This window comes from Xiphophorus hellerii, chromosome 10, assembly GCF_003331165.1.
Source record: "Xiphophorus hellerii strain 12219 chromosome 10, Xiphophorus_hellerii-4.1, whole genome shotgun sequence".
NCBI classification, from domain to species: Eukaryota; Metazoa; Chordata; class Actinopteri; order Cyprinodontiformes; family Poeciliidae; genus Xiphophorus; species Xiphophorus hellerii.
Window position 1 is genome coordinate 15515009 of NC_045681.1, and position 13010 is coordinate 15528018.

Sequence of the window (13010 nt, forward strand, 5' to 3'; positions counted from 1 at the left end):
ATTAAATTACAAAATAAAAAATTGTTTAAGTCATAATTGATTTATATATAGCATTAAAAAAACCCACCTTAAGTTAACATAGTTGCTTGATTATGCTATGACATGTCACCATGTGTCTGGAAAACACATAATTCTGCTCCTGGATGATTTAGATTAAAAAATATATTTTAATCAAGAAGCTTGTTTCTAATAGTGAGACAGGCCACTGTAAAATATAATGTCCTAATAAAAAATATTTATTCTCTTCTCAATAATTAATGGAAAAATCTTTCAAATTAGATAATGTGCATTTTTATTTTAAAAGTCTTAACACATTGAAACATTGCAGATTTACTCCAGGACATTACAGTTTGAAAACCTTATATTGGTACAAGCCTGGCTTCTACCAGACATTGTTTGTAGTCAAACCTGTCTCTTCACTCAAACCTGCCCAGAAATATTAATGTAAATGTTTTAAAACGGTACATAAATCTTTTGGAAAGGCTTGTAAAGGTGATGGGGAGAATGAGAACTGCCTCATAGGCATTTATTATGAATGAATCAGCTAGCAAAGATAGAAAGTGACATGTCCATAATTCAGCTACTGGGAGCACAAAGGAACAGCAAATTTGCAGTGAAGCATGTGCAAATAAATGGGATTTTTGTGTTTGAGAAAAAGGAGACGTATCGCAGCACGGCTGTCCAGTCTGCGACTCTGAGGTCAGCGTCTTCTGTCTGTAATGTTCTACGTGCTGCAGTCGCTCTGGTATTCTTAGTTTTGTTTGGGTCGTCTTTGTAAAGACGTGAAAATGAAGGCATCGCGTCAGATCACATGTAAACACGAGGACGTCTCCTCTGAGAGTGTTTTCTGTGTGTGTGTCGGGTCAGGAGACGCGTATTGGCAGGCGGAGGATGGGAGGTTTCAGCGACTGGAATCATATGAGCATCAGATTTATGTCTTCAGTGGCACTTCAGGTCCTGCCTGCAGGCGGCTCAGTGAATATGAAGTCATTTTTAACAGATTTAAAAGAGAGGTAATACACACATATATGTGCATGCATAAATATTTAGACCATTTCTAATCTATCTGGACTAGTTTCATTATTGTTAAACTATTTTGTGCTGTTGTTTGTTTTACTCTCAAGGTTTTTGTATTTTATGTGCTAAAACATGTACAAAAATGATCAAACTCAAGTTTTTATAAGCTTAGGTTCAAAGCACAACAGAAAATTAGATACAAAAAATATTACTTAAATGAAAATCTTCTTTCATGTGATGAAAAATGACCTACAGTGTGTCTGTTTACCTCCAGGCTGTTACAGAAATTCCTTTAAATCTTTATATAAAACATAAAAACTTTAATAATAAAAACTGTTGAACTTTAATATAAAGCATGCAAGAGTGCCAGGCAGCTTTTACTTTTAGAACTGGTCAGGAACCTAAATCTTAAATCTGCCACACTTTTCAGATTTCTGATTGTAAATCTAGACTTGGAAGCCATATGTGTTTCCTTCTACGTCATATTTATTTTTTATTATATGTTGATCTGTCACAAAATTATGAGAACGCCAACACAAAGGAAATACAAAAAAATTATTAGTCAATCATTTCCTCATAAAAACATTTTCTTGGTCTCATAATTTTAAGACATTCTTCTGGTAAAGTTACATCTTTCTTCTGCTAATGTTATGTCAACATACTCTGTCGTACAACTCACAGGATGATTGAAATAAAAACTACTTTTTGAAATTTCTTTTGTAATTTTTATTTTAGAAAAGAAAGTGAGAAAAAAAATCAGTTAACATCGGAAATTGGATCTGGTGTGGAAAAAATCTGAGATTTTACTTTTAAGCTCACCTTACTTTGTTATAAACGCCCTAATCAGTACTTTCTCGTCATCAAAATGCTTTCGTGTCATGACAAAATATTGTTCAGTCTCTGAAGGTGAAAACTGAATCTCTTAAGGCTTTAAAGAAGCGCACAACCTGCTATGATTGATTTTATTTTCTGAGCTTTGTGCACTTTTGTTTTTGCTTTGTCAGTTGTGAGGCCCGTAGGGGCTGAGATACTCGGGGTGAATCTGGAATGAGTCGGCCCATTTCATTGTATTCAACTCGGGGAAAAGCTTGAGGGATTTAGAGCTCCTTTAAAGAAAAAGCCTCTGGGGAGCCGGACCTGGACTCTCTGAGCTCTGGCTGTGAACAGCATTTTGATTTGCTGCTGGGAGCAGCTTTATCCTTCAGTTTTGTGTTCTCTTGTGTTGTGTTTGATTGTAATTCAGTGCCGGACTCACATCAGAACCAAGGTGTGTCTGTTATGAACAGCTCGAGGCCAAATAATGTGTTGCTAAGCAGATACATTTATTTTTGACCAAATAATAACTTGGACAAATATAAACTGCCTGTCACTTTGTGGTAAAATAGTCAGACATTCTTTGTGTTTTTAGCTAACAGTGCTTTTTGCCATGCTTTCTGTCTATGCATTAGCTTTGTAGCATACATTTTCATTTTGATTTGTGAAACACAGACTTTTTATTTCTTTTTTTTACAAAATGCCCACATATAGATAATTTTTTTTGTTAGGGAGATATACAGTATGTTGCTACATTTTTGAGCACAGATTCTGCCTCATTTGCATATTTTTGCAATAAAGTTAAGAAGCCTCACACTAACAAAAGACAGTGCCTGTGTGTAAGTATTGAGACTCGGTGAGAGAAGAAAGTAGGTGACCTTGAAGCATTAAGAAGCTGGAGTGTGTGTGTGTGTATGCGGGGGCGTGGGGGTGTGTGTGTGTGTGTGTGCGGGGGCGTGCCTGTGTGTGTGTGTGACACATAAAGATACAGATCTCATCCGAGGTGTTTTTGTTGCGACAGACATCAGCTCGACCACCAGCGCCGCGCCTCATGCTCCCTTCATGACTGTATTACACTCCACAGCCTCGTTCATTCTCACACACCTTCATGCTAAACCCACCTGCTCTGTTGCTGCCATAGCAACCATCAAATCCACCCCCGCCCTGGATAGCAGTAAAGGCATGCTGGGTAATTTGACTTCACCTGGAACATTTTCTCCTGTGGGGCTTTTTTTTTTTTTTTTCCGTCCTTAAACCATTTTTATGTCGTCATAAACAATCCCCCCCTGTCTGGCCCGAACTGAATTAATTATTCACCGTGTGAAACTTAAAATAATAATAATAATTAAGCCTACACATATTATTACATCATTCAGTCGGGTTGCATTATACAAAATTTGAATGAGTCTGGGTTAAAAAGAAACGTCTGACCTGTTCCAATTCTTATGTTTTTGACTGACACACCTGCTCTATGTTCTGTTTATGCTTTTCTTTTGTTCAAATATTGTTCAGACAAGCCTTTCTTAAGTAATCCGACTTATCTGATTGCTGCCCCAGTGTTCATCACATTCTTATCACTGCTACTTTTTTCTTTGTCATCTCAGAACTTCCTTCATGCTGGTTTGATCTTCTGTGTTTCCTCCTGTTCAGAGGTGATTATGAACCGTCTCCTGCCTGCGTTTGGGTTTTTCCAAAAGCCTGCCAATGTTTCCCAATTGAAAACATTCCATGACGGATAAAAGGTTGAAATCTCAAAGGATAAAATAGAGCAACTTAGCTGTAGTCCTTTCAGCCTTCCTGTTACCTGCTGAAAGTCATGCTCTCTCTAGTTGTTGTGAAGCCTGAATGAACTAAAGACATTTCTTGACAATTGAAAACTGTTTCCTTTCAAACATCTTCTTACATCAGTACACTAAATATAGCTAACTGCTGCACTAAAGCATGTTGTTGGCATGTCCATCTGGTAGCATTGGCATACGGTGTGTTCACTGAAAGGAAAAATGTAGGACTGTACCCCAAGCATAAATTTATTCAAGTATAAATTCAATCCATTGGCCATTTTTGTTTCAGACCAAACTTTATAGGCCTTTTGTCAAAAGAGCTGTTCAGAAAATCAAATCGTTCTTTTTCTGCTTTTCTTCCACTTCAACTATTCATAATCTATCAAGATGCTTTATCTCTGAGGGAGTAAAAATCTTTCCAAACATGAATTTTCTCTCTCCATTTCTATCCTGATCACATCTCTCTGCCTCCGCCTCGTTTTCTCTCTGCTGGTGGGAATCCCGGCTGTGACGACAGAAGCTGCTGCAATAAAATCCCTCGCAGCAGAGGCTCTGGTCCTGGATCCTGCGGTGCACTTCCAAAGTCAGAAAATTAACAAAACGCTGCAGTGCAAGCCAGGCAATATTCTGTACTGTGTGTTCTTTTTCCGCCTGTTTTCAATGTCAGCGAGCTGCCGTTTCTATTTGCTTGTACTTCACCAGCCTAAAACATTTTTTCCGTAATATGAAGCATGTGTTTTTCAGCCTCTCCCTTCCGCAGCTGCAAACGTTGTCACGCTGCTTTACGAGAGCCCCCCTACCTGCCCGAGTGGAAACGTTAGCGCATCAAGAACAGCAGACCTTCTCCTGTCCTTACAGATTTGTAAAAACCCAACAACAAGAAACTGTTGGCTGCTGCATTTCACTGAATGGGGAGATTTCACCACTTTGAGAGTTACATGAGATGCATTCAAATAGACGTCCTCTAGTTTTTTATTACTTTCGTGGTAAACATTAAGTTTTCCGTGTCCAGTCTTATCTGTGTCAGTTTTTCTCTTTTTCAAAAGCTGAAGGTGAAAGATGGCCCTTCAAAAGTCAAAGTCCAGATTTAATTCTGGTTTTTAACCCGTAAGAAGACTCAAAGGCACGACCCGCCCAGTCTGACTGAACTTACAATTTTTGGCAAAGAGCAGTAGGCAAAAGTTTGTGACTGTGGTTATTATGTCACACAACATGAAGAAGTTTAAAGGGTATAAATACACTAGACACTATAAGAGTTCACACTGCAAACTTCAATATGTGTTTTCTTTATTTTGTGAAAAACTCTGAAACTTATAATAACTGAACAGACCAGTTATTATAGAGAAAGACCTGAGAAAGCCTCAGGTCTTTCTCACCAACACTGCCTCATATTCTGCCAGACTGAAATCTGCTGTAAACAGTTCAACTCTGATAACATCTGTGTCTTTTAACATCTGGGGAACTGAGAGCTGTTAAGATTTCAGAAAATGGATTCTTGCTGCCATTAAATCCAATGCTTACAGGCTTAGATATCTGCTTTTCATGAAAGGTTGTGTGAACAGAGAAGAGAGTCACACTGCGGGAGGCGAGGAGGAATAAAAGCAGCATCCCGTTGTCCTCCTGAGCCCGGCCTCTTTTTCCTCAGACAGATCAATAATCATTCAGCTTGCTGCACTAAGACCTCTGACTCAGCTATGAGATTGTTTTCTTTGTGTCAGGAAGGTATATTCAGTCATAAAATACAACCTTTACTTTTTTTTTGTTTGTTTCTGAGATCCATGCTTTTGACAGGAGTAGCAGAAAATACAACAGGCGTTTGAGAAACAAAGGAGCAGCTGGTCAGGTCTAATTCTTCAGACTGACATTCCCCTTCCTCATCCCCTCCTCAGCCTCCTCTTCTCACTCTGCTTCCCCCCTCTTTCTGTCTGCTTCCTGTCACTGGGCTGCTGCCTGAGAACAGGTGTGTTATCACCTGCCAGCAGGGGGGATGTGGAGGAGAAAGCTGCAGACCAGAGTCTGGCGCGGGAGCAGCGTGGCGCTGTAAGTCCACTCAGCCCCAGCGGCGTGTCAGCCGGAGGCTTTTCTATTAGACTATGTTGCAGCAGATTCTGTTTGTGCCTCAGTGGGCGGGTTCTCAGGGCCGCTCAGGAAGCTTGGTGAGGTGGACCCAATTGATTTGGTCTGTCAGGACATGGCTGTTAAAGTTGGCTTTTGTTGCTGTTCTTTATAGTAATTCAGCCTGCTTTGAAGAAAATACCGGCTCAATTTCCTTAATTATATTTGTTGTACAATTTATGTACTTCAGGCATTGGTTCTGAAAAACTTCAAACAGTTTCTTGGCTGTCTTTAGTCATCTTTAGGCAGTAATTATTTTGTATATCCTCCTTTAAACATGTCCCAATTTCCCCCCTGACCATGTAATCAAGTTCTATAAAGGCCTGATAATGAGAGCTTCATTTAATTCAGGAATGGCCCGGATCTAAACTTTCATTTGGATTCTGACTGTTTCTCAAAACCTCTTAATATGTTTTCTTCCTGGATTATCCTGTTTTTATCTCTATCCATCCATTTTCTCATCTGTTCTAACTAGCGTTCATGTACCTAGCTAAAGAATAGCGTTCCCACACCATGATATTGCCACCACCATGTTTTCCCGTAGCTATGGAGTGAGTCAGGGGATTTTCCATGTTGGTTTTCCATCAGTGCTGTTGCAAATCAACCAAAAAGGTTTAGTTTTGTTCTCCTCCTGAGCACCATCTCCAAAAGGCAGAGACGGTCGAAGCCTTTTTGGCGTCCTGAGTGAATAACCCAATTAAACAATCCCTTATCTCCACCCTAAGAAATACTGAGGAACCTTGTTGTGCACTGTGGCTCTCAGCCATGAGATACATGCACACCTACAAATTGTAGCCAGGATTGGCTTTGCTGGTTGTTGGGAGACGAAAGGAAGGTGTAAATTCAGGCTGCAGTATGAATGTAAAATATACCTGTTACTTTTAAAGATAAAGTGCAGAGGCTGTAACGTCGATGGCAATGACGAGGAAGAGGCAAGAGCAGCAACTCATGTTTGAAATGCTTTCGAAATATTCGCATATACTTGCAAAAGTGTCCATAGTTTTCCTGCAGCCCAAAACCCATGTGAGATGTTCTTGTTTTCTATCTATAGCTACTGAGGTCATGACAATGACAATCTTGTGACAAGGACACAAAAACCTAACCCATATGTGAAATGTGTAATATGCTTATTTCTGTCTGCAAATGTATCCTCACAGAGTGCTACATCGAGACAAATGTAATACATTTTGTATTTTCACCTCACTTATTTCAAGCCCAGACGTTCTCAGCTGTCATTTTTCCACAGTAAGGATTTTCTCTCATCGCCCTAACAGCCTCCTCTCTGTCTTGTTTTCTTTTCCAGAGCTGAAAAAACAGAAGTATTGAGTGAGGACCTACTGCAGGTACTAATAAGTCTTCATCAAATACGTGTGAGCGCTTGAGTGAGCGTCTTTCTTGGGGAAAAAAATCATTAGAGGTGCAAAGTATTCGGTTATCATGAAATGACTTTTTCCAAATGGCTCCGTGAGCCGCCTTCAGGCAACCGTAATGAGCGCAGAAATTTAAATTTTCTTCAACACAAAAGGCCGAACGTCCCGAGTGATTGATTCAGGGTGCAGCATTGTAATTGACCAGATTAATGATGCCTTCGGTGGCATCAGAGTCTGCTCCACTGGGTTGGTTTAATAATGAAATGAAAGGCGTTTAAGCACAGGTGGAGTAATGGTGTTTATATGCCAGCATAAAAACAGCTACAGTGTCCAAATTTATTTAAATCATACCATTTTCTTTATACCACCATGATCTGGGTCGGACTCGAGTCGTTCTGATGTGCGTTTTCTGTATTGCTGTGTGTTTGTTTCAGGTGGAGAAACGACTGGAGTTGGTCAAGCAAGTTTCCCACAGCACACACAAGAAGCTGACTGCCTGTCTGCAGGGTCAGCAGGGTGTGGACGTGGACAAGAAGTCTGTCAGGTCGCCCTCGGTGAGACTCGAATGCCTGAAAGTTGCTAAAAACATTAAACTGTGTAAAAATTGGTGTTTCTTGACAGATTTGATTAAAGCTGGTGCTTGTGCAGACTTTATCTTTGCTTCAAAGAGGATAGAGGTTTTTGTTTCTATTTTAAAGGCTGGATTATGGATTAGGAATCTGCAATCAACAAGTTGCTCGCTAAGCATCATTTAGATAGAATCAGAAACAAATTCTTATGGTCAGATTAATGCTATGATTCATTATTTGAGAACATGTCTACAAAATGTTTGGTAAAAACAAATCTTAAAAACGTTTCAGGACACTTGAAGGAAAAAAAATCAATGAAGAGCGGAACAAAAACACCTTTCAACTGGGCCGTATCTAAATGTGGTTTAAGTGTTAATCTTATTACTAACTGTAAATATTGAATTTTACCATTGTAGTAGCTGTTTCATCCTTCCTATATTAGAACTGGTTGTGCAATCAAAGAAACAATAGAAAGATGAAACTGATGAGTTTGTCTAATAATAAAAGTGTAAGAAACAGAATGTGCCTTATAGATAATACCACAGTTTTATTTGGCAAATTGACATGTTATTATTTTTAATGATCTATTATAGTTCCCAATGTGGCTCATTACTCCGGGTGACACAACCAGAGGGGCAGTACTAACACTTGACTTCCAGGCATCCACAGTTTCTCTGTTGATTATTTTGCCTGTCCAACCAATGTACTACAAAAAATATGGCCATGTTGGCTAAAGTTGGGTATTTCATCCCCAGCTTTATTAAAGTGTCAAATCAGTTTTGTTTTTAAGGAATCAGGAAGGCATTGGATCATCTCCGGCTCAAAATCTAAAATGCTTTGGCCAGTCTGATGTGAACTTGGAGTATTCTCCACAAATATGCTTTAAAAATGGAGAGTCATTAAATCTTTATGACAATAGGGCCACTGTAAAATGCTGATGGAGATTCTTTGAGTGCATCGGTTTTTCTGTGCTGCCTACACTGATGTGTTTCATGTGCTAATCACAGTTTTCGGTGATAGCCGACACATTTCGCTGCTCAGGCTGACTCACTGACTGTTTCTGCTCGTCTCTTTTCAGAAAAAGCTTCCTCTTACAACACTTGCACAATGTATGGTGGAGGGGGCGGCCGTGCTGGGGGATGAGTCTCTCCTGGGGTGAGTGCTCCAAAACCTGTCACAACATTTTTATAAGAAACCCCAGTGAGTAGAGACTGTGATAACTTCTCTGATTAAACGTGTTTCACCTTCGGATGCAGGAAGATGCTGAAGCTCAGCGGCGAGACGCAGGAAAAACTGGCTCAGGAGCTCATCTCATTCGAACTCACCATCGAGAAGGATGTGATAGAACCACTGTGTGACCTGGCAGAGGTAGACATGTTTCTTTCATCTCATGTCTTAGTTTGAATTCAGAAAATGTAAATTATTAGTTAAAGACTTTAATATTTTTTGACACCGTATTGCAGGGTTGGACCGAGTCTATTTTTAAATACAGTCAAACTTTCCAAAAAAAAAAAAGACCTGGGTAATTCAGGATTACAGTCTACCTAGACAGACTTATGATATTGTTTTATAAATGCGTTTAGGGATAACTTAAAACAGGCTGTTCATGCATTAAAAAAACTAACTGCTAACTTCTCACAGCTGAAAGTGAGACAAAAGTTACAGACTGATGTCAGAGATTAGCAGAAAGCTGCAAGAAGTGCCTCACTGAAGTTATTTCAGCCCAAAGAGGGTCTCTGAACTTCTTTCACAGTTGGAATCCAGACTTTTGTTAATATTTTATTATTATTGAATGAGTAAAACAATGGAATTTTTTTTATTAATTCACTTTTTATGCTGGAAAAAAAGAGATTAAACATCAACATGTGAGAATTTCATAATAAAGACTGGATTTAATGAGGTGTGTCCTGTTTTTCTTATATTTCTTAAGCTAAAGGATGCAAATGAGTTAATCTTAGAATTTAAATGAAATCCAATGGCGCTTCAAGTAAATATTATTTTGAGTGTGTCGAAACTTATAAAACAGGTGGGTGCAGAAAAACAATATTCTCAGAACGAGGAGCTTCCAGTGCTCGCTCCACATTTAGATAATTGTGAAACACACGCATGGTGGTGCCGCTAACAATAATAAAACTGTTCTGCATTATCATCTTCTTCTTCTTCTTCTTCTTTTTTAAATCAAACAGCAACTCTTTGCTCCGTCTTCTCAGGTGGAAATCCCAAACATCCAGAAACAAAGGAAGCATTTAGCAAAACTGGTCCTGGACATGGACTCTGCTCGCACAAGGTGAGGTGGAAACATGCATGACTTTATTGTATAGGTGAGAGGGAATAAACATTACGCTTCCCAGTCTACGAACTGGGAAACTTTATCCCTGTGAACAAAATCCTGCTGAAGTTTCCCACTGAATGTCACCAGGATTTGATTGCACACCTGTGAACTCCTAACACTGCATTCTGTGTTAAAATTACTCATTACATTACAAAATTACCTCCGGCTGTTGCTATTTGAATGAGACATTTACTCTTTATAACGACATTATTTAATAATTTTGTTACTCAGCACGCTGTTAAAGTTGTTCCTGTTAAACTACAAGAGAGCGCAGACTGATTCATGCTCACACACCTACTATTAAACATACTTAACGCAAAATATTTAATTTAGTTTAATTTTTTATAAACAAACACCAAACAACACCTCTGCCCTTGTCACATAATCTCTACCGATTCTCAAATTGTTCTAAAAAATAAGAAAGTGGCAAAGAAAAAGGTTTACAGTGAGTTGGATGTGAGGCGGGACACTAAAGAAGAAGAAAAAGACTTTTATTGATTGGCTGGACGAAGAGATAGAGCTGAGCGGATGTGCAGCAAGTTAGAAATGAAAATAAACGAAGGAGAGAAAATGGAGGGAGTATTTCAAAGAAAGAAAATCACAATAAAATACGTAAGGTATGCAGCTGTAATGTGACAAAATGTGGAAAAGTTCAAAGGATGTCATTACTTCAAAGAATGACAATAATCCTTTGCTTTTACGATAAATTTTACTTAAAAGATGTTTGAATTATGAGTTTATTCCAATGTATTAGACAGCGTAGACAGTAACTTAAAAAATGTAAATATCTCCATGACATTTTCAGACCATATTTTCATTTCTTTAGCTCCTGCTGACTCATTGTTGTATCAGAGTTATCATCAGCAGTGACATTCAGGATGTTATTTTCCTCACTGCGGTCAAGTCTGGTGGTTTTTTTAAAGTGACCCAAATATGAAGCAATTTCTCCCATCATCCTGCTGTGTGCTGAACTCCTCTGGCAGCGCTCCATATCATCTGCACTCGGACAGAAAACTAGCCAACTATGCAGACCCACAGACGGAGGACAGAATTAGAAATGGAAATAACTTGAGTTTAGGAGACAAAATAATAACTCATTGTGCTGCTTATTTTAATGGCTGAATGTTTTTTTTAGATTCGTTTTCAGGAACAAAAATCAAAAGCATCTTTTACCTTTCTCGTAACAGTTTTGAAGGCCTTAGAGATGCATAAAATATTTCAACGTATATACTTTGTAAACACCCTGACATACTTTTTGCCCAGGTACTACCAGTCCAACAAATCCTCGGGACTATCCAGCAATCTGCAGCCAACAGGAGCCAAGGCCGACCACCTCAGGGAAGAGATGGAGGAGGCAGCCAACCGCATGGAGATCTGTCGAGTCAGTGAATATTGTCTCAAATGTCAATGAGAGAGAAATGCAGTGCTGTGAAGGACTCGATTCAGATCATCAAACTATTTTTAATATTGAGCAAGGATAACCTGAGTAAAAACAAACAGCTAATTTCAAATGAGGTTTTTACTAATTACTAAAGGGGGGGAAAAAAGCTATTCAAACTGTTATGTATTTGGAATGTTCAGAGTTGCTATGGTAACGGTAGCCCGGGGGAACAGAACATGGCAGTTGAAAAGTGACAGCTGATCCATGGTGGAGGTTAATAATCAACACAACAAGAATGAAACGGTGAAACGCCTCCATTGTCTTGACCAAAACATAACACAAACCAACCTGGCCCTCTGTGGAAAAGGAAGCGGCTACAGGTTAGTAAAAGGCCTGTAGGATCAGGGAGTCTTGAATTGAAACTGTCTGAGATGAAGTTGTCACAAACAAAGTCTCAATATTAGCTCACCAGTCAAGAAAGACGTCCAGTGAACAGCTGAAAGAAATGGGGAAAACATGGAACAATGGAGAACCTTCCCAGGCGAGGCCACTCTAGTAAAACTTGTTGTAGGGCTGTAGCTCTTGAAAACTGGAGTTGGTCGGATACTCCAAGTCTAGACTTAAAATGTTTTGTCATGATCTCAAACAAACTGTTTATGCTCAAGCACCCTCCAGTGTGGACGGTGAGTTAAAGTTCCCCTATAGTATTGTAAAATTCTTGTTACCAGCGGTTACGCCTGATGTCAGCTATTGCCAACAAAGGTGGCATAATCAGTTATTGTTAGGAGGTAACTACTATCCAAATCAACTACTACGGTTGATTTGGATAGATTCTTTTCTTTAGGAAATGAAATCATCACTTGAAAACCGCACCTTGCATTTATTTTCTTTAATATTAAATTATATTTGATCTGTAAGGGGTAGCTACTTTTTTTATTGCACCATGTTTACCTTGAAGAGATGTTTTTTAGTGACAAGCAAGCTAAAGTACATAACTTATAAAAAACCTTATTGATTTCTAAGCCCTTTTATGAATATAACATTATAAAAGGGATTGATTTGGCACCTTTTGTTTATTACATCAGTATTTTCACTATCCTCCAAGGACAACTTCCATCATAAAAGCAGGTTATTATTGTCCCTATTTGCCTCCAGTTGGTTTGTGTGGTCTGTTGTCTTGAAATGTGTTTTCTGTCTAACCAGGATCAGTTATCAGCCGACATGTACAGTTTTGTGGCCAAAGAAATAGACTATGCAAGCTACTTCCAGACAGTAAGTCCAACACCTGCACAAGCTGTGACGCAGGCGTCCAACCAGCCCATGTCCTCCGCTGACCCTTTGGTCTCTCTGTGTCTCTGTCCAGTTGATAGAAGTCCAGGCAGAGTACCACAGGAAATCATTGGAGCTGCTTCAGTGTGTTTTGCCGCAGATCAAAGCTCATCAGGGTGAGTCTGAGTTTACAGATTGTGATTCTGCCTCTCTCTTAGTGTCTGTCAGTTTGTGTGACAGTGACGTGTGCATTATAAAGTACCGTTATCCAAAATGCAGCATCTGTTGTAATTTAAAAATGGGAAAATAAAACACAACTAGAAAAAGAACCAGGGAAGCTCTGTTTGCAGACAAAATTGGAGA

At 39.1% G+C, this 13010-nt stretch overlaps 1 protein-coding gene across 5 annotated transcripts in view; it reads left to right on the plus strand.

Moving 5' to 3' along the window:
- The window catches only part of LOC116727149 (rho GTPase-activating protein 44-like), a 65230-nt gene that overhangs the window by 25894 nt on the left and 26326 nt on the right, over positions 1-13010 (plus strand). For all 5 annotated transcript variants that reach the window (XM_032574358.1, XM_032574359.1, XM_032574361.1 and 2 more), the window contains exons 2-9: positions 7030-7069; positions 7531-7650; positions 8744-8820; positions 8922-9033; positions 9876-9952; positions 11261-11378; positions 12582-12650; positions 12742-12823. In XM_032574358.1, coding sequence (XP_032430249.1) covers positions 7030-7069; positions 7531-7650; positions 8744-8820; positions 8922-9033; positions 9876-9952; positions 11261-11378; positions 12582-12650; positions 12742-12823 — 695 coding nt within the window. The remainder of the gene's footprint in view (positions 1-7029; positions 7070-7530; positions 7651-8743; positions 8821-8921; positions 9034-9875; positions 9953-11260; positions 11379-12581; positions 12651-12741; positions 12824-13010) is intronic.